The 21,785-nt window shown below is 31.0% G+C and overlaps 2 protein-coding genes and 1 pseudogene across 2 annotated transcripts; all 3 read right to left on the bottom strand.

Annotated features, from left to right (window-relative positions):
* Positions 1-908: 908 nt before the first annotated feature.
* On the bottom strand, positions 909-3,335 carry LOC142521354 (putative pre-mRNA-splicing factor ATP-dependent RNA helicase DEAH5; annotated as a pseudogene).
* Positions 3,336-4,008: 673 nt separating this feature from the next.
* Positions 4,009-6,101, bottom strand: LOC142521357 (11-beta-hydroxysteroid dehydrogenase A-like). Its single transcript, XM_075624565.1, has 6 exons — positions 5,864-6,101; positions 5,358-5,550; positions 5,165-5,250; positions 4,810-4,941; positions 4,544-4,708; positions 4,009-4,446 (listed from the first exon to the last, which is right to left on the bottom strand). The coding sequence occupies exons 1-6, from the start codon at positions 6,044-6,046 to the stop codon at positions 4,156-4,158; spliced, it is 1,050 nt and encodes a 349-aa protein (XP_075480680.1). The 5' UTR covers positions 6,047-6,101; the 3' UTR covers positions 4,009-4,155.
* Positions 6,102-11,230: 5,129 nt separating this feature from the next.
* Positions 11,231-13,348, bottom strand: LOC142521358 (heavy metal-associated isoprenylated plant protein 7-like). Its single transcript, XM_075624566.1, has 5 exons — positions 13,191-13,348; positions 12,865-13,093; positions 12,506-12,705; positions 12,331-12,418; positions 11,231-11,962 (listed from the first exon to the last, which is right to left on the bottom strand). Exons 1-5 carry the CDS (start codon positions 13,197-13,199, stop codon positions 11,496-11,498), a joined length of 993 nt encoding a protein of 330 aa, XP_075480681.1. The 5' UTR covers positions 13,200-13,348; the 3' UTR covers positions 11,231-11,495.
* Positions 13,349-21,785: the final 8,437 nt, after the last annotated feature.

Here is a 21,785-nt window from a genome sequence, read left to right as displayed (position 1 = left end):
GAGACTTCTATTAACATGATCCTCCAGGCACCATTCTCCCACGTCTTCCAGTAATTTAGGCTGATCACTTGGTTTAAGAAATCCCTCTGCAACCCACAACAAGATTAGCTTACAAGCATCGATTTCAGAATCTTCCGAAAAAGCTGAAATATATAGGAAACATGGCTTTAGTCTAAGAGGTAACTCGTCTTAACTCAAAACATAGTATCTTCTAGCAATGTAGTGCCATAGTTGGTTCTGATGAACTTATATTTTCCGAAACATTTTCCCACCATGCTTGTTTTGTGATGTTGTCCGTAGGAGAAGTAGTCCAGCAACCACCACAATAGTGAGAGGAAGTCCCTTGCAGTTTCTTGCAATCTTCTTTCCAATTTCTACCAATTGGAGAGGACAAGATTCTTGCCCAAAAACCATTTCCCAAAGTAGTTTCCAACCTTGATTTTCGTCCAACAACTTCGTTATTTGCAGGATCTCTTTTACAATCAAATGAAACTAGACTAACTTGCTTAGCACTGGAATCCTTTGATCCTTCGTATCACACACCCTTTACCTAATCCTAATTGATAGTTGTTTTGTCGAAATTTCTCGTGATACATACCATGATATGCGGACTGAGTTTCAGAAGTGTTACTGATTTAGGAGTCTCGTACTTTGATTTGTTTGTTTTGTGTGAACAATGTGTTGTGCTTATGCTTGATAGCTCAAATGAAGCTTTGTAAACTACCTGTCTGACAAGTTTTCCATATTTTTCTACAGACATATATATTTCATTAAGCAGAAATGAAAAGTCGAGAGGAGAAAAAAATTATTACTTTCTCGTGATTTCATTTCCCATATTACAAGACGACTGAAATAAGGTATTACAAGACAACTGAAACAAGGTTGTGAAATTTAAATGAATGAATATTTGCTGATGTAATTCGAATTCATGACTCGTAGTATTAATACAAAAGAATAGAAGAAAAAACAGTACAAACTTGAATATAAAACAAATGGAGCAACACAGTTAACTGGGCAGCAACAATAAGTCAATAACAACTAAGCACGTCTTTTGCTTAAACGCCAAGAGTTAGGTTCATGGTGCCTGTCGTAGAGTGGTTCGATTCGCTCTTCTCTCTTGCGCTTGCTCATTTTTGTGGGATTCGGCACCTTGAACAATTTCGGTGCAAGTTCCACCAGCCACTCGGGGCTTATTGCAGTAACATCGTGGATGTACACTTTTGTTGTCATCACCTGCTCATGATATATGACCCAGTCGGGCTGTCTTTGAAACAGAGCGCTGCCCGGATGAAGGTGAACCGGCTGGTTCTCAACCAATGTCCGGTAACCTCCCTGTGGATCTTTCCTAGCAGCATGGAAGAAGAAACCTGCGGCTACGGCTTTTCGGATTTTTGTGAAGTTCTTTCCAGCACTGACCACGTCCAATTTGTGCTTATCCATGATGGACAGAAGCTGTTTTTTCACGTCCTGTGCTCTCCTCAGTGATCGAGACTGAACAAAATTTTCGAAGCACCAAGGACCGGAAAAATTCTTTCCTTTCCAGGCCTCATACACCGCGAGTAACGTCAGATGATCTCCTTCAGGCTGGAAGAACTTGGCCCTTTTCTGGTCTGCTTGGGCTTGTTTTTCCATAGGACGGTAGAAGATGTTCCCCGTCTGAATCATCGAAATAATGGTCAGAACTTCATCGCTGCAACCAAGATCGACGCTGGCAAGAAGCATCTTGGAAAGAGGAGGTTCCAAAGGAAATTCTGCCATTTTCCTTCCCAACTTTGTAAGCAGCCCCTCTTCATCCAAAGCACCCAATCAATCTATATAACTGTTTCATGGCAAAAATGAGGGCCTGAGGTGATGGCGGGTCCATGAAATCGAAGGACAGCAGGTCATTAATTCCCATGGCCTTCATTGTAAGAGTAGTCATCCCAAGGTTAATCCTCTGGATCTCCGGAATCGAAACGGGGGACATCTCACTGTGGAATGCACTCTGTGTGTAGAGCCGATAACACTTTCCTGGTCCAGTCCGTCCCGCTCTTCCTGCTCGTTGCTTCGCAGATGCTTGTGATATCGGAGTTATCACCAGCGAATCAAGCCCCTGTTGAGGGTTGTAGACGTTTTGCTTTGCAAAGCCCGGATCAACGACATAAACTATGCCATCAACAGTCAAAGATGCTTCAGCTATATTAGTGGCAACGACCACCTTTCTCTTCCCTGGAGGAGTAGGTTCAAAGATCCTCGACTGCAGTTCACTAGGTAGGACACCATATACTGGTAAAATAATCAGGTCCGGAACGTCGTTTCCTAAACTCTTCATCCTTTCATAGAGACACTGACAGGCATAATCAATCTCCTCTTGGCCAGTCAAAAACAGAAGTATATCACCTTCAGGCTCAGTCAAGTGAATCTGCATCACTGTTATCAAGGATGCGTCCAGGTAGTCACTTTCTGGTTGCTTGGCGTATAGTATTTCCACCGGAAAAGTTCTTCCAGGGACGGTGAAGATGTTACAATCGAAGAAATATTCCGAGAACTTCTCCGAATCCAAAGTTGCCGAGGTGACGATCAGGCGAAGGTCGGTTCTCCGTCTCAGAAGTCGCTTCAATAATCCAAAAAGGACATCGGTGTGAACCGTCCTCTCGTGGGCTTCATCAAGCATCACCACCGAGTATTGAGACAAATCTGCATCGATCAGAATCTCCCTCAGAAGCATACCATCAGTCATATATTTGATCAACGTGTCCGGACCCGTGCAATCTTCGAAACGAATAGCGTATCCTACTTCTTCCCCTAAACGGCAGCCAAACTCCTCGGCGACTCGCTTGGCTACCGAGATTGCAGCCACCCTACGAGGTTGAGTACAACATATTCTCCCCTTGGTAGTATACCCCGCCTCGGCCAGATACTGCGGCACCTGCGTGGACTTCCCACATCCTGTCTCGCCAATCAGGACCAAAACCTGATTGTTCATGACAGCCTGAACCAATTCATTTTTCAACTCGTAGATTGGCAAACTCTGCCTCTGTTCCGGAAGTGAAAGCTTGGTGGATCTTTGCGTGTTCATGAGAGCAGATGCCGAACGACGTAAAGAAAACTCTGCAGCCATTCTTGTTCCTCGTATCCAATATCAAATATTACCTTCACTTTTGCAAGATAGAGTTAATATATAGCTAATAAGATAAAAAAAAATCACCACGGATAGATTCTGAATATTAGAATTTTCGTTCAACAAAGATTTGATCCTTACTGATTTGGTCCGTGGTGACACAAAATCTGATATCAAAATCTGGATCAGAAGATTGAAATCCAGGTTAAAAGAAAATTTTGAATAAAGATTCGGATTGTGATGTATAGCCCAAACAGAAAAAATCTCATCCACGTTGTGGACTAACATTTGAAAATACGCTCACGAAATTTAAATAATGTTTAAAATCATTTGAATAACATCATATTTACGAGTAATTTTAAAATCATTTGATCATTTGAATAACATCATGATACGATCACGAAATTTAAATGATGATCATATTTATGAGTAATTTTAAAATCATTTGATCATTTGAATAACATCATATTTCTAAGTATCTATCATAGATCAGGGAATAACATCGTATCATATTTATAAGTATTTTATCAATATTTATGAATATTTATCAATATATATATATATATATATATATATATATATATATATTTATGATCTTATTTTCAAATGTTAGTCCACGACGTGGATAAGATTTTATATATATTAAAACTTAATTTTTTTTATGTAATAAGAATCTCGTACAAAAATTACAGTTACTGGATTTTATTTTGATTTTTTTTATATATAAAAAAAACACGCTTGTTGTCAAGATGAAGCTACGTATTTTAATGCAAAAAGAAAAAATAAATCAAGAATTCATCATAAAAAATTTCAAATAAAAAAAATAATATCAAATATCCATGTATTTTGTATTTAAGTCAATATTTTAGACCATTAACAAAAATTCATGTAACAATTTATTTGAAATTAATTTTTACTCCTTAAAAAAAGAACACGAGAGTTTCACCTTATTATTGAGCCACAAACAGAATCATTATTCTTACAGCAAACACAAAATCACAGACCACATCAACCTATACAACAAACTCAACCTTATAACTTGTAATAAACACGTCTCACTCCTTCTTCAGCTCCTGCATTTGCACCGTATCTGGGTAGAACAAGCCCTTAGCTCCGGTGTAGTCCACGAGCTTCTTTCCGAACGCCTCTTCCGGGTGCTCTCCGGGCTTAGTCATGTACATCAATCTGTACACCCACTCCACCACCTCAGGGCAGAACAGCTTCCAGAAGAATGTAGTCCGAACCCACGACGGTTGAGTCACGTATCGTTCACCCCTGCACGCGCTCCTCACTATCGCCTTCGCGCAGCTTTCGACCCTTTGGACCGGGATTATGTTCACTTGTGCCTTCATAGAATCATTCAAGAGAACATATAAGATTTTTTGATTTTTTCTAAAAATCAATCTTTATCATTCAATACACCTGTTTGCTTCTAGTCCTTACCTCTCTTGTATCTTCATCAAATACCATCTTGCCTTCTTTGTTCAAGAATTTTCCTTGTGTCAGCTCGGATTCGATGAACCCTGGTGACACGACCGTAACACCTATATCGGGACCGAACTCGACCCTCAACGTCTCGAAAAATTGGAGGCTTGCTGCTTTAGTAGCCTGATGAATCAAGAATGTAATACACCAAGTCACCAGGACATACCCTATAATATTATAACTACATTTGCGAGAAATTTAGGTAACAACTAACTCAAACTCACGTTGTACAAACTCATTCTCGGCGCGGGCAACCACGACGTCGCCGAAGAAAGTACGATCACTCGGCCCCTGCTGTTTCGGAGATACGGGGCAGCGAACCGGGTCATGTAAACGAAGCCCCAAAAGTTTATATCCTATCAGGCCACAAGATGTACATATATTAATGGTAGAACATGGAAATTCCTAGATTCGAAAATCGCACATTAAGGAGTCATTCCAACCTCAAGTATAGCTTGTAAAACTAATGAAATCGACATCCAAAATCATTTATTTTTTAGAGAATTTAAGTACATACACATAGTATAAATATAGAGGGTAAGAACATGAAACAAAATATAATAATATTGTATTGCATACCATAATTTGTTTAAACTGAGTAATATCTTCTATTTCTTCAAGCATTGCTACCGACATAATACCAGCATTGTTGACAAGATGATCCACTGCACATATATATACATATACATTCAAATATTCGAATAGTTGTCGATCATACAACAAAGTTTCTTATTAAAAAAAAAAAAAAAATCAATGAGACGAAATTTGTTACATCTTCCAAAGTGATTCATGGTCTGATCAACAACCCTCCTGCAGTCCTCCACTTTCGAAACGTCGGCACGTATTACGACGACGTCCGGCGACCCTAATTCGCGAGCCATCTCCGCCACTTCTTGGAGGCTTTTTTCCCTCCTCGCCGCCAGAACCAAGCATGCACCCCTCTTAGCATATTCATACGCAACACTCTTGCCACCAACGAGGGAAAAAAATCATGAAAAGTAAGTATATTCAATTTTATTGCGTTTTTTTTTTCACACTCAAAATATGTACAATTAATTAATTAATCACCCGATTATTATGCATGCAATGAAATTTAAATGGGAAAATTGTATTTTTTTATTTTTATTTTTTTGTATTTTGCAACTTTATGCTGATATAAATTGAAAGGTACAGAATAAAGACTGAAATATAATCCAAAATTGTAAAAAACAAACAAACATACAGAACCAAAAATTATAATTTTCTTGTTTAATAATCATATTTATATTTGAAACTTACTTCGCCAATGCCGGAGGAGGCGCCGGTGATGACGACGACTTTCTCGGCGACATCTTCGCTGAAAAGGGTGCCCAAAACGGAGAGGAAGAACTTGAAAATCTGGAAAGGTGGCAAGAAAAACATGAGGGAGAAGAAGGTGAAAGGGGGAGCTACCAAATCAAGAAACATGTGAACTAATTCCATCGTAGCTGGGCTTGATCGAGAGCAAAATCTTGCAGAATTTGATCGATTTTATGACGTTTTTGTGCATATTATATTTGCTAATATTATATAGAGATCGATGCATGGAGGGAGTATCGGTGGCAGCAGTGCATGGAGTATACATGACACGTATAGATTGGAGGCATCGGTGGTGATGTCTTACCAAGTTTCTTCGACTCAATCTCTTCAACAATTTGGATTAATCTATTTAAGTCTTTGTTTTTTACTATACTAGTATTTAACCCGTGCGAAATGCGAGATGATATTATTAAAAATTAGTGAAAAATGGATAGATATTTAAATTGATAAAAATAATATAATTATAAAAAATAAAAATAAAAACTATTTTTTCGCTAATTTTAAAAAACTTTCTTAAATTTAACGCATGTCGATTAATTTTTTTGGCTAATAATCACTATCATATATCAAAATTTTAGATTGTGTTACCCTAAGGCAATGACATGATGCTTATCGTGTTTTGTGTATTGATGTCAACCACGAACCTTAAGACATGTTTAATTCTTTAATTTTCGAGAAGCTATGTATTATTATTTTTTAACATATGATAAAAAATATTTTTATATCACATTAAATAAAATTAATGAGAAATATTTTTTTTTAAAAATTCAGTAATTTCATCTAAATCCACATTTACGAACAATTTTGTGACATGACACGTATTTGACACATTTGAATGATAATAATAATTGTTTCTGTGATTTTATCTACAAAATCTCTTCATAATATACACAATAGCCTATTATTTCGAAAGAAAAATGAAACATGTGATCATAAATAAATTATTTATAAATCAGAAAATTTATTTTATTAACATTTACTATGTGTATTCCAAAACAATGTCAAATTCAAATAAAACATCCCAAGGGACAAAAATTATATATTGGATTCTTTTGACAGAATATAGCATATATTAACTCTTTCAAATTATGAAAATCTCGAATTTCATGCATTGGGTGTCAAACATTTCTGATTATTTATGGTAATATACATGTTTATTGAGAGTAATTTAATGTCCATTATATTTGAAACTATTTTGAATCTATCTTTTTTAATTTTCTTGTGCTCTTTTATTTAAATTTTTAAGAAAAAAATTCAAGATATACAATATATATATGGTTTTGAAATAAAACTACAATGCATTAATTCTTTCAAACTAAGATAATTCCGAAATAATATGCGTTTGGGATAAAAAATATTACGATTATAAAATGATAATTTAATGTTAATTGAAAAACCTTATTGTAGTGATAACTTTTAACATCCAATCAATTTTATTTTTAAAATAATTAAATAAACTAATTAAATAATATATTTCTTTTTTAGTAAGTAATTTGGCACTAAAATTACTTAAAATAGCAAAATATATTTTTGAATGATTTACCTCATGAGTGATACTGAACATTGCAATCATGTGTATTTTAAATTTATTTATACAATTTTAAATTAAATTGATCTATATAATCAATGCAAAAATTTAAAATAGTTTACGTTTTCAATAGAATTTAGTTTCTATTTGAGTAAAAAAAATTAAAAATATATAATACATAAATTACATTTGAATTAATATAAAAATTAATCAAATTCAAAATTGAATTAAATGAATTGATATAATCAATTCAAACAATAATTGAAGTGATCATTTATTGCCGTACACATATGTCAATATTCATGATATATCTTTCTTTTTTTTATAAATGACATTTTGCTGAGAAATTACTATTTTTGCAAAAACTCTGCTTTTATATATATATATATGAGTGATGGTGAACATTGCAATCATTTATATTTAAAATTTATTTATACAGTTTGAATAAAAATTAAATATAACATAGTAACACAAATCATATCACAAATTAAATTGATTGATATAATCAATGCAAAAAATTTTATATAGTTTATGTTTTCAATAGAGTTTAGTTTAAATTTGAATAAAAAACCTATAATACATAAATTATATTTGAATTAATATAAAAATAAATTAAATTCAAATTTGAACTAAATGAATTGATATAATCAATACAAACAATAATTGAATTTATCATTTATTGTAGTACATATAATTCAATATTCATGATATATCTTTCCTTTTTTAGAAATGACATTTTGGCGGAAATTACTATTTTTAGCAAAAACTCTGTTTTTATATATATATAGATTAATTTGCAATTTCAATGAAAGAAGAAGGCAAAAACTTGTGTGAGACAGTCTCATGGGTCATATTTTGTAAGACATATTTCTTATTTGAGTCATACATGAAAAAATATTACTTTTTATGCTAAGAGTATTACTTTTTATTATGAATATCGGTATTGACTCATCTCACAGATAAAGATTCGTGAGACCGTTTCACAAGAGACTTACTCAAAGAAGAAATAATAAAATAAATTTAAAAATAAAATTGATCAAATTTAATAATATTTAATAAAAAATATATATTTTATATTGATATTAGAATATAAATCCGAACATCTCGTGCAAACATATCAGTTACTAGCGCGCGCGCATATATATAATTAAAAATCAAAAATTGGACTAAAAATAAAATTAGAAAATATAAAAGATCAAATCGCAAAAATAAATATAAGACTGAAATTGTAATTTTCTCGGTATTTTAAGAGAGGTTTTCGATAAAATTTGGTCTCTTTTGATATATGTTCGACATAATTACCCCGTAAACAGTTAATATTAATGTATTATTTTTTTATCAACTTTATATAATTCTTTTTTATTTAAATAATAATATAATATATAATAAAATTTTATGAATAAAATTACAAACATCAAATATATAAAAATCTATTTTTAAATAATTATCAAGGAGAATATTTTTTTTTTGCTACTTATATTATATATACATTATATATTTTATATATATATAATTTTGAATTTTTATTAAATGATCATATCACCATAATATTACAATATATGATATAATCTTACAATATTTTCCAGAAAAGTGACAAGTTAAAAACAAAAACAAAAGTAAACTTCAACAAAAAACGTTATTGCATTTTTATCTTATATATTTAACTCTTTACAATTATAATTTTAATATATTTTCATCGAGAGCGTTGAATTAACACAACATATTTCAAAATCATGTTGCCACCACGCTAGCTCCACGTCTGATGAAGGACTGACTAATCTGAAAAAAAAAAAAGAATAATAGACTGATACTGAAATTTAATAACATAGATGACCAAAATTGTCGGGAGATAGATATACATGACCAAAAATATTGTTTTTCAATCAAAAAATATGAAACTATGTTTTTACACAAAACAAAAAATTGTGTGATCAGATGGTCTCACAGATCGTATTTTGTGAGACATATCTTTTATTTAGGTCATACATGAAAAATTATTACTTTTTATTGTGAATATCGGTAGGGTTGACCCGTCTCACATATAAAGATTCGTGAGATCGTCTGACAATAGACATACTCTTTGCACAAAATAAAATGAAAATGGGATGACAATATTGTTTTTATTTAATATTCCATTAAATGTGTAATTACGTTGTGCACCAAAAGCTATGAAATAATAGAGAGAGGTCCAAAGTCCAAACTACACAAAATATTCGAGATTTTGCGGACGAAAAAACATTACAGCCAAGCTGACAGAAACTGTGGTCCAAATCCATTTGTGAAATCCTGTGAAGCATTCACTAATTTTAAATGATTGGTTTACTTTACAAAACAAATCACATTCTCATCAAGTCAAAAACAAGTGGCCAATTTGTCACTTTCCATGAAAGATATTCTGTTATATACAGTCTTCGATTAAAATTTTTTAAAGTTTATAAATGTAGTAAAAATTTCGAAAATTCAAATTCCAAGAATACCCTTGGTATCGACGTAAAGAAAAACATATCGAGGCTCGAATTCGTTTTACTCGAGAAAACGATTATAATGATACTGGAAAAGTTTAAATATAATCAATCATGTTGTTTAAAATGTTTAGACTGCGAAGGGTTGATATATTTGGAATTTTTCGATATAGAGGGTCATCCATTTTATTCGATTTTCTTGAAAAAGCTCATTTGTTTCTTTTTTATTTGAAGAATACATGTTGATAGCAAAATAATAAGTATATCTTGAGCATATTTTAAAAGAATATATATATTCATATATAAAAGTTCAAAATCATTGAGTCTACAATAGCATAATAACTATACACAAAAGCTTTTATAAGACAGTCACACGAATAAATTTTTGCGAGACGAATATCCAATTTCGGACATCCATGAAAAATTATTAATTTTTTTATGTAAAATATATTACTTAATATTGTAAATATGAACATTACCGATCTATCTCAGTAATATTAATTATAAACATGATGAATGGATGAGTCTATAATTTTATCATAATTTATATCAAACTTCAAACAAATGAATGAAAATAACATGGTCCTTAGTTAGATTTATTTAAGAAATAATTATTATTCACTTTGACAGTTAAAATAGGACTCCAACCAAATTCGATGTGACAGTCAAACTGAAAATCTTACATTTCAAGTTGTAATTTTTATAAATTTTAACATAAACTAATCATATAATTTACTTTTTAAAATGTTTCTACTCTTCTAATAAATATTTAAATATAATATATAATAAACACTATATTATCTTACCATATATATATATATATATATAATTTACTTTATAATTCAAATATTTAATACAATTCTATGTTACTTTTTATATATATTTCAGATAACCAAATCTATCCGTATGCGACAAGATCGACTAGTTTGATGTTAGCATATAGACGGTGAACCAATTGGCTAGCATCGATAGACCAGATCTAACCACATTAGCAGGATCAAAATCGATTTGAATATATGACCAGATTCTGGCTACCAACACCACTCGAAAGATACCATCGTCGAAAAAGCACACCCATATACTACCCGACTTGATCCTTTTTCATATTACAACCCCACTAGCTCGACCTAGGTCAATTATTTGCAATTATTATCATTAGCCCAGGTATAATATATGATTGAAGATACCTGGGAAGCGATCAAGTTGTCTTATCGTCCTATCATTTTGGGACTCGGGTAAGGAAATCGGGGTAAGAATCAACACAAGGAGGAGGAGTGCTCTTTTGTAAAACATCATCTCAAACAAATTTTTACATCAAAAATTAAAATATTATTTCTTCAAAAAAAATATTAAAATATTATACCATATTATTAATACAAATATATTACAATTTATAACAAAACAAAAAAAAAAAAAAGTACAAAATGATCTCAAAACTCTCCGGCCATAGATTCATGCCCGAGACAGGGCCACATGAAGAGCAGAAACAAAGACACCAGACCAGTCACGTTGGGCCAATGGACCATTTCCTCCATCATGTGACCACTGGATTCCCCATTCTACCCCTCGCCCTCCCCCATATTTACATCACACGGCATGCATTCGGATTCTCATCGCTGAACATCTGCGGCGGATATGCTTGCATTTCGAAAACAGGCATCTGAGGGTAAACCTGGTAATTCTGCGCGTACTGATAGTTGTAGAATTCATTCCTCCTCATCTCAAGCTTGGACTCATCAGCCTCCGATACAAGAACCACCGGAGCCGGCACCATTGGTTCCACGACTCCGGCGGCGGCGGCGGCGGCGGCGGGGATCTTTTCTTTGGCGGGTTCTTCGGTTTTCTTGGCTTCCTTCTTCTCTCCTTCCCCTGTTTTCTTCTCCTCTTTCCCTTCTTTTTTCTCCTCTTCCTTCTTCTCCGGCTCGGTTTTGATGATCACGGCGCGTTTTCCGGTCCGTTTGCGGACGTATTCGGGGAGCTTTTCGGGTTCAAACACGCCTTTTACGACTACTTGTGATCCCTTGAGGTCTGGTTCTACACTCTCAACTCCTATAAATCAAGAAGCAATTCAACTCAATTCACTGATATATATATTTTTTTATTCCAAGAGATTAAATAATACTAAGTTACCAAGTTACATTACACATACACCTGTACGTAAAGCCCAGATTCCGAGTGATATATATATACACATGTATAATATATAATGAATTAAATGGGAATCAATAGTCAATAAAGAAGGTCTAGATTGACCTCAGTTTGAATGGATTCAAACAAACATAAAGAATATGCAGATTCCCACGATTTAAGAATAAGGAATCACATGTAAATATATTCTAAATCTAGAGAATGAACAAAGAGAAAAACAATCTCATCTTTGCAAACAGAGAGGCAAAGGGTGGCAAAAAAAGTCATACCTTCCATTTTCTGAATCCGCTTTCTGATTTCTTGAGCACAAGCTTCGCAATGCATGTAAACTCCCAGCACCACTGTAATCACAGGCAGCTGTACCAAGAAGAAACACAAATTATATTTTTAAAAAAAGTATTAAATGTGATAATTTTCTTGAAAATCGAAAAATAAATAACGAACCTCCGCTTTTTTCTCTTCAACTTTGACCACCTCTTTTTCTTCTGGTTTCTTGGCTTCTTCAGGCTTTGGGATTGGAGAAATAAGCTCCACAGGGCTATGGCTCTTCTTCTGAACCCTCTCCAAAACCTTCAATGGATCTGCTTTCTCACCTTTCACGATTACTTTGCTGCTCCTGCAGTCAGTTAACACCTCCTCCACACCTGAGAAAACCCAACAAAAATTCAGGAAAAAAAAAAAAGAAACAGTGAAGCTAAAATCACAAATCAAGAAATGGGTATCACTGTAAAATTCATAAGAAATGATTTAATGACATAAAGACAAAAATCCCAGAAAAGAAGACTCCGATCTGGTTTTATTACCGTCAAACCCTTTGAGACACCGGTGGACTTTCCTAGCACATCCCTCACAATGCATGTACACCTTCAACACAATCTCCTGCGGCGGAGGCGGCGCCTTCTCCGCCACCTTAGGCCCTTCGGGTTTCTTATCCTCTTTCTTTTCGTCAGCAGCTGGTTTCTCAGTTTTAGGGGATTCTTCTTTCTTCTCCTCCACTTTCTTGGCAGCTTCCTGCTGCTTCTTTGCCTCTTCCTGCAAAAAACAAAAACAAAAACAAAAAAACCAGGAATTACGTAAAATAAAAACATAATAATCAGAAGAAAAAAAATAAAAGGAAAGAAAATTAGACCTCTCCCATTGGCTTAATCTCGGTTGAAGAAATGAATTTGAGAATTAGAGAAATTAAGTGAAAAAGAAGAAGAAGAAACACACGGAGACACCTTGAATTGTGTGTTCTTCAAACAGAAGTGTGATTATTATAGAGATAGATATATACAAAGAGAGGCAGTGAACAGAGAGCGTCATCATGGAGTGACGTGGCTTGTGTTATAGTAAGCGTGGCACGTGCAGTGAATTACTTACGAGAAAATTCGCGTCATCCTTTTTTTTTTCCAGAAAATTCTATTTTTGGAAAAATTAAATAAATTTTTTTATTTTTTTATTATCATAATTAAATTTCCAAACTGAAATCAGATCTCAAATTTGATTTTTTGATGATTATAAATATAATCATCTACTTTTATTTCTATATTTTATTCTCAAAATTAACTTGAAAACCCTTGTTTATTGGTTATCTAATTTATTAAATTTGTGTTTTAGTCCTGTAACTTTACTTTTTGCTAGTTTTTAGTCTTATTTCATCGAATCGTTGATGTGACATCAAAATTTTTTGACATGACATCAAAAATTGATGAATTGTCTGATACCATGTCAACATTACGAAAAAATAAGTCTAAAAAACATAGATTTGATAAATTAGATGACAAAAAAGTAAAACATGACATCACATCAAATGACTAAATTTGATATTTTCCCTAAAAATTATGTTATTATGCAAACATGATATCAACTTTTTGGAAAAGAGCATATCTTTTGTTAGACGGTCTCATGAATTTTTATTTGTGAGATGAATCAACTTTACCGATATTCACAATAAAAAGTAATATTTTTCATTGATGAAAATAAAATATATGTCTCACAAAATACGACCCTTGAGACTGTCTCACACAAATTTTTACCTTTGGAAAATCCATGAGTTAATTTTTAAGAATATTTTCTTGAAACATCACATAATGACAAAAAATTACGTGGGACGGTCTCACATGTCGTATTTTGTGAGACATATATCTTATTTGGATCATCTATGAAAAAATATTATTTTTTATGCTAAGAGTATTAATTTTTATTGTGAATATCGGTGGAATTGACTCATCTCACAGTTAAAGATTCGTGAGACCGTCTCACAAAAGACCTACCTTCACATATAATAGTTAAAGGTGTGAATGTGTGATGAGAGATTATATTTAGCTTGTAATCGATTAAATGTGTATATAAATTAGCTTTATACGATATTTAAAATTCATCATTAAATTATACATAAATTTTAATTTTAGTCATTGAAGACTCATTATCCTCCATCAAAATCTAAAAATAAAAAATCTCGAAGTACCAGTATATTCAGCAATAATATCTTGCAGTTAAAAATTTCATTGATTTCTCATTGTTTAGGAAATCAAATAGTAGGATTTGGTGTGAAAAGGGACAAATAAATAATGCTCACTTTTTAATCCATATTATTATTTTATGTTGGTTGCAACAATTATTCTGTTAGTATCTGTGTTGGTAGAACGATCGATACGTGATTTTCAGATAATTATATAGTTAAAAATACTGGTGTTGCATGTTAATTACCAACAATAATCTTATGTAGTCTATTTTTGTTAAAATTTAGTGTAAGATCAATTGTTTGTCGTTTTACCACAAGCTATGATTGGAAGTAATGATATAACTCGAATATTTTAAATTGTACAGCAACATGAGTACCACGTTCCAATTGTTCTATTCATCAGGGGACAATTATTGCAGTCAACAATGTCTCTTCGTATAATTGCACTTCTTATAATCAATGTGAATCGAACTTGTGACCTTGAATGTGATACTAATTATAGAACCAAGCGTTTGCCGCTTACCACAAGCTATAACTGGTAGTAATTGTCCAACTCAAATCTTTAAAATTGTACAACTTCACAAGCATCACATTTCGATTGTTCTACCGACAATTATCGCACCTAACAATCTCCCTCCTAATAATCGCACTTATTGCAATCAATGATAATCGAATTTGTGACCTTGACTCTCATACCAATTATAGAACTGTGTATTTGTCGTTTTACCAAAAGTTATAGCTTGTGATTGTAGTGCAACTCAATCTTTAAAGTTACAGCAACACAAGCACCAATGGTTCTACCAAGCAGATGAAATTATTGTACCCAACAATCTCTCTTCAAATAATTGTACTTTTTGTAATCAATGAGAATCGAACTTATCACATTGACTTTGATACCAATTATAGAATCAAGTGTTTTCTATTATACTGAAAGTTGAAACTAGTGATGATAGTGCAACTCAAATAAATTTTAAATTGTACAATAGAAGAAACATTATGTTTCGATTGCTCAATCCAGCAAAGACAATTATTGCACATAACATTTAGTATTTGACATAACTTAACCCTAAAAATTATATAAAAAAAAAAAAATTCTCAATAACTTAATCCAGTCAATGTAAGACATTTAACATTTTCATTTTAAAATAATAGATACGCCATTAGAAATATTATATGGCCAAAATATTTTTATATAAAATCATCACGTACATTTTTTTTTGTCTTATATAAAGAGAATATATTAAATTGAGAAATTTAAAAATTTTATCATACTAAATTTTATAATTATTCAAGTATAATTATTAAAATAGAAAATATTTGTTATTTTTAAGATTTATAGTGTTCTATAATAAATTTTTTATTTCTTTGACTGTGCTGATATGATCCATATTATATATTTTATAATTTTTATTAAATTATAAATGAATTTAAAACTTGATCCTTGAAATACCATTAAAAAATAATAACACGCAGTTAAGTTGATAGATTTATCATTATAGCTCAGGGAACCAAACAGTAGGATTTGGTGACAAATAATTTCACTTTTTATTCAGATTATGATTATTATTTTTTGAGTAGGTCTCTTGTGAGACGGTCTCACGAATATTTATCAGTGAGACGGGTCAACCTTACCGATATTCACAATAAAAAGCAATACTCTTAGCATAAAAAGTAATAATTTTTCATGTATGACTCAAATATGAGACATGTCTCACAAAATACGACACGTGAGATCGTCTCATACAAGTTTTTGCCTTATTTTTTTATAGTACATAAATTTATTATTACAATTATAAACTTTCAAATGGTCAATAATCATTTTAAATTTCACTTTTTATACGGATTATAATGATCATCAATTCTAGTAAATATTGTTATAAAGTCTTAATGAATGCATTAATACATTATGCGAACAGTCAACAATAATGGTAAAATTTCAGGAATATTGGATGCTTATCACGTCAATTCGAAATTGTAAATGCATTACATTAAGCACAACAAAAACAAAATAATTCAGTTTCTGAGAAGAAAATCACTGAAGTTATTTGTTTTAAAGTGAATTACTAAAATATATATATATATATATGAATTACTAAAATTATATAGTTTTGTTATGTTTTCCACCCATCGTGTCTATAATGAGGTGATTCTCATATATTAGATGTATAATTTAGATATGTTCAATCACATTCAATAGATGAGTCACACTTCATTGGTAGGCATGAAGGTGAATATGGTTGTGTGAAGGCTTTTAGGCGAAATCTCACATCGTCAATCCACGGGAGAGATGATAAACATTTAAATAGACGTGTAGAAACCCTTTGCAACTAGTTTTAAAGCCGTGAGGCTACTGACCAAAACAGACAATATTACAAGTAGATTAAACCGTTACATTTGGTATCAGAGCGATTCCACGTAAGTTTGGGATGACAAGACAAACCTAAGCAAAGACACCGAGTCTCGAAAAGGGGTGAAAGTCCTTACGTGAAATCTCACATCCTCAAACCACATGAAAGATGCTAATCATTTAAATGAACACATAGAAACATTTTGTGATATATATTAAAACTGTGAGACCACATACCAAAACATATAATATAATAAGTGTACTCACATGAAATAAATACGTTTTATGAAATAGATTAATGGTTGTGCATATATACTAAATATTGATAAATGTATTAAAACCTATATTTAAATGGTTCTATGTTTCGTGTCGAATATAAAAATAATTGTGAAGTGATTAGCAAAATGTAAATTTTCATGTAAAATACTATGCAAAAATTTGTGTGAGACGATCTCATGAGTTGTATTTTATGAGATGAGTATTTTATTTGAGTCATCCATAAAAAAATATTACTTTTTATGCTAAGAATATTATTTTTTATTGTGAATATTGGTAGAGTTGACATATTTCAGATGTAAAAATTACGACCTCACGTAATCTTTTTTTTTTTGTAATAAAAACTTGGTTTTTCAGTTTAATTTCTTATTTTCCTACGCACATAAAATGAAAAGGGGAAATTATTAAATGTGACATTGACAACTCTCCACAGAGCATGTGGGGTGAATGCTCGACAACTTTTATTATTCCATTTGGAAAATTACAATTCGAAATTTGTCTAAAAATAACACTATTTAATTCTCTTCAGTTTTTTTTTTTAAAATATAATAATAAAGCCCCATCAAATCAAAACCTTATTTTTAAAAATAAAAAAAATCTAAAATTGTCATGGTAAATAAATTATTGTTTTTAATTGATTTAAAAAATCAAATTTTATAAATAATTTTTATTTTAATACTATTTTTTTCCCAAACATATAGTCTGAGTATCTGGATTTAGTATATTTATTATTATTTTACCAATCTAAAATTGTCCATTAAATAAATTAGCTATTTCTAATAAATTTTTATATAACTCATTAAATAATTGTTAAATGAGAATTTTCTTCGTAAAACTTATTTTTTCAATAATTTTTTAATATACTTGCAAAGGCAAATAAATATAAAACAGAATGAGTATTTGAATTATTTAAAAATAGTAAATTTTTATGTCACTTTCCCAATGGACAATCCTCTTAATGAATCGACCATTGTGGATATACCAGACAGGTAAATATTCATCTGACATATATATTCATTATTAAGTGATGTTAGATTTCAAATTAGGAAAAATTATAAATGTTTGTAATAAATATTTTTATTGTACTTGGGCGGTCTATCATAAATATTATTTGACAAAAATTTGTATGATATGGTTTTATGAGTCATATTTTGTGAGACAGATCTCTTATTTAGGTCATCTATGAAAAAATATTATTTTTTATTCTAAGAGTATTATTTTTTATTGTGATTATCGGTAAGTTTGATCCGTTTTACAGACAAAGATTCGTGATATGATGTTAGATTTCAAATTAGTAAAAATTATAAATGTTTGTAATAAATATTTTTATTTTACTTTGTGCGGTCTATCATAAATATTATTTGACAAAAATTTGTATGAGACAGTCTTACGAATCATATTTTGTAAGACAGATATCTTATGTGGGTCATCTATGAAAAAATATTATTTTTTATGCTAAGAGTATATCTTTTTATAGTGAATATCGGTAGGATTGACTCATTTCACAGATAAAGATTAATAAGATCGTCTCACAAAAGACATACTCTAGTTATTTTCACATGTAACATAAATTCATCGTAATTAAGGATTTAACTGCCTCGTTGTTGATTTTTTGCGTGGGGGCCCTCCAAAATGAATGATTTGGAGGAAAAATTCAATGTCCATTTAATAACTTGATTTTTTTTTACCACTTTGCAGTTTTGACAAAGCTATAATTAAATGTAATGTTACAATTATAATTTTTTTAATAATTCGTATAACAAAACAAACGTCACATGCCGATAATTTATTTAATAAAAACAATTATAGTACTCCAATATATACATAATATAGTACCATGACATCCTACACGTTCGTTATTGAACGATGTTTAACTTCTTGTACACAAAATTTGGAAGCAAAAATACCATTAAAAGGTGTACAAAGATGTTTGAGTTGGTGAAATATATGAGCGTTTGACCAATTATCAGAAGTTCAATTCTCCTGAATCCTCATATACTTGAACGAAGAATGTGACGGCTCTCAATAAATTCGTGATGAGATCGAGCCAGTTGGTGCTCCAAGTATTTAACATAAAACGTGCCGTCCCAATACAATGAATAGAAGTGACATCGATTGGAATGTATGACCCTCTAATTGGAGATTATGGACTAATGGGTTGACTTGAAGGAATACCCAAACCATGAGAACAATGGCGCTCGTTTGTTTGAGGGGATAATTGTTGGAAATTCAACCAAAGTATCATATTAGAAATACACGAGGAAGATTATGAGTTAAAAGATGAAATAATATATTTATTGGTATGAAATCTTTTGGGTAACATCCAAAAATAAATTCCCAAAATGGACAATATCATGACATTAAATCTCCAGCCGCTCAAACTTCACCCGCCCAGGACCAAACTCCATCCGCTTAAAATCCGGAAGTCCACCCGCCAACCAATATTAAAAAAGTGGGAAGCAATTCAAATATGACTGTTTCAATGTCAAAAACAATATAGAATATTTCCAAACGATCATATTCTTGTATCTAATGTCTAAATAATTTTTGTAGGTAATAAATACAAAAATTTGAAGATCAAACAATAAGCTTTCGATGAAGATTAGAATCAAGGGCATCCTATGTGAAGAAAACAAGTTAGAATGAGTGCAACCCCAATAAAGAAAAATTATATATATATATATATATATATATATATATATATATATATATAAATTAGCTTAGTGAGAGCTTTTCCCTATGTGTGGGTACATTGAGAAGCATACACTGTATTGGATTAAATCCTCACACACACAATCACTCACACATATATGAGAGTTGAGTTTCAATAAATATTTGAGTGATAATCTTTACACAAATACGTGAGAGATTATATTTGTATTCTTGGTATAAAAGATGTTAAATATAATGCGGTTTGTGAGGTTGTGACCTACAATAGAGTGTACTCGGAGTTTAATTAGGCAACGTATATGTCTTAAGTTGAAAGGAATTTGTACAAGGGGTTGTATAAATCAAAATATTTTGGCGAATCTTTCCTAAGTAGAAACAAGAGTGTCGTATGAATTGTTAATATCCGAACATCCATAAACAAATTCGTGCATATTTATTTACTATTGCTACTAGTTTTAGGTGCAATGTTGAAACATTTTTGTGTTGTTTCAAAAACCAAAATATTGCATACAAAATGTTTGATAAAATACTTTAATAAAACCATTTTTATTATTCCAACTTGCACATCTTTTAAATATTTTTCATAGTGTTTAATAAAATTTTTTAAGGATTATTTTGATTTTCTTCCGTTCGGTTTTGAACCGAACTCAATATCACGTATCGATGAAGGGTTCATTTATGAACATTTCAAGAACGAGCTATTGTAACTCAATATTTGTCCCACAATTGATTATATCAAGCAGCAAACGTTCTATCATCTAGCGTGTTCCATTGTACAACAACAATCTTTCAAAAAAGTTATAATTCTCTAAAGTCCAATTAATGAATCCTCGATGGCCATCAAAATTGAATCCCGCCACCTTCTTATGTTTCATGTTTAGATAAATATAGTTACATCATACTTTTTATGATTTTTTTAAAAAATAAAACCCACGTTTTATTTATTTTATTTTTTGGTAGTCAAGGAATACCATTAATCCATAGAAGACTTCTTTTGAACCAACCAAATTCACAAGTGGAAAAAAGTTAACACAGGAAATCCATTCTCTCTTTGGAATCATTCAATGGAAAAACAAAGTAAAATTGGGTATCCCAATGCGTCTAATTAGATATGACCATTCATTGTCACAAATTAATTTTATTTTATTTAAAAAAAATTAACATAAGAGTGAAAATTACTTCAATGCCACCTAAAATTTAAGGTTGGGTCAAATTATAGATTTTATTCATACTAAAAAAATATTTTAATACCCATAAAAATATTAAATAAAAGGTAGTTGATGATTAATATAAAATTTGATTGAAAAATCAATTATAATTTTCATTAAGATTTATTATAGGTAAAATAATATATTTTATATTAAATTGCACACACATTATAAATTTCTATATATTAAATTCGACATTGAGTTAGCGTTTCAGGTTGAACTGGTTTAAAGATAATCGTAGATTTATATTATGAAACGATATAAATCCAATTAGGAAAAATCAAATCCAATGGGGCCTTTAAAAATCGAAATTATTTAGAATTTCATATGAAAATCAATTTATATATATATGTGTGTGTGTGTGTGTATATATATATATATATATATATATATATATATATAAAACGACATATTCTCCCATCAAATGATATGAAAATCAATTAATTTCCAATTTCCTATAATTTTTATATATGAAAGTATATCATATATGATATCCATTAAAAACATGTACTTATAAAAATATAGAAATAGTATGCTATTTTTGTTTTTTTAGTGTGACGTAGATGTAACTATAACGTGACGTTGATCTAACATCAATTTGACGTTTACATATACGTCATATCGACATTGTAAACTAGAAAAAATAAAATACTCAAAAATTGTAAGATATTCGACAAAGATCTAATTTCGACGATACAAAATGATAGATTTGAGAAAAAAAAAAAACAAAGAACATAGATTGGAAATTGCACATTTTTTTAAAAAAATGAAATAAAA

This window comes from Primulina tabacum, chromosome 12 (assembly GCF_025594145.1).
Source record: "Primulina tabacum isolate GXHZ01 chromosome 12, ASM2559414v2, whole genome shotgun sequence".
NCBI lineage: Eukaryota > Viridiplantae > Streptophyta > Magnoliopsida > Lamiales > Gesneriaceae > Primulina > Primulina tabacum.
This window is presented reverse-complemented; position numbering and strand designations above follow the sequence as displayed.

Excerpts from the sequence above, each read along its gene's own strand:
- LOC142521357 (XM_075624565.1), bottom strand. The coding sequence starts at position 6,046 with ATGGAATTAGTTCACATGTTTCTTGATTTGGTAGCTCCCCCTTTCACC. Across the intron at positions 4,709-4,809 it reads CGAGAATGAGTTTGTACAAC|GCTACTAAAGCAGCAAGCCT; the intron begins GTGAGTTTGAGT and ends TTGATTCATCAG. Across the intron at positions 4,447-4,543 it reads TTGATGAAGATACAAGAGAG|GCACAAGTGAACATAATCCC; the intron begins GTAAGGACTAGA and ends GATTCTATGAAG.
- LOC142521358 (XM_075624566.1), bottom strand. Across the intron at positions 12,706-12,864 it reads GTGTCTCAAAGGGTTTGACG|GTGTGGAGGAGGTGTTAACT; the intron begins GTAATAAAACCA and ends GGGTTTTCTCAG. Across the intron at positions 12,419-12,505 it reads TTGAAGAGAAAAAAGCGGAG|CTGCCTGTGATTACAGTGGT; the intron begins GTTCGTTATTTA and ends TTCTTGGTACAG.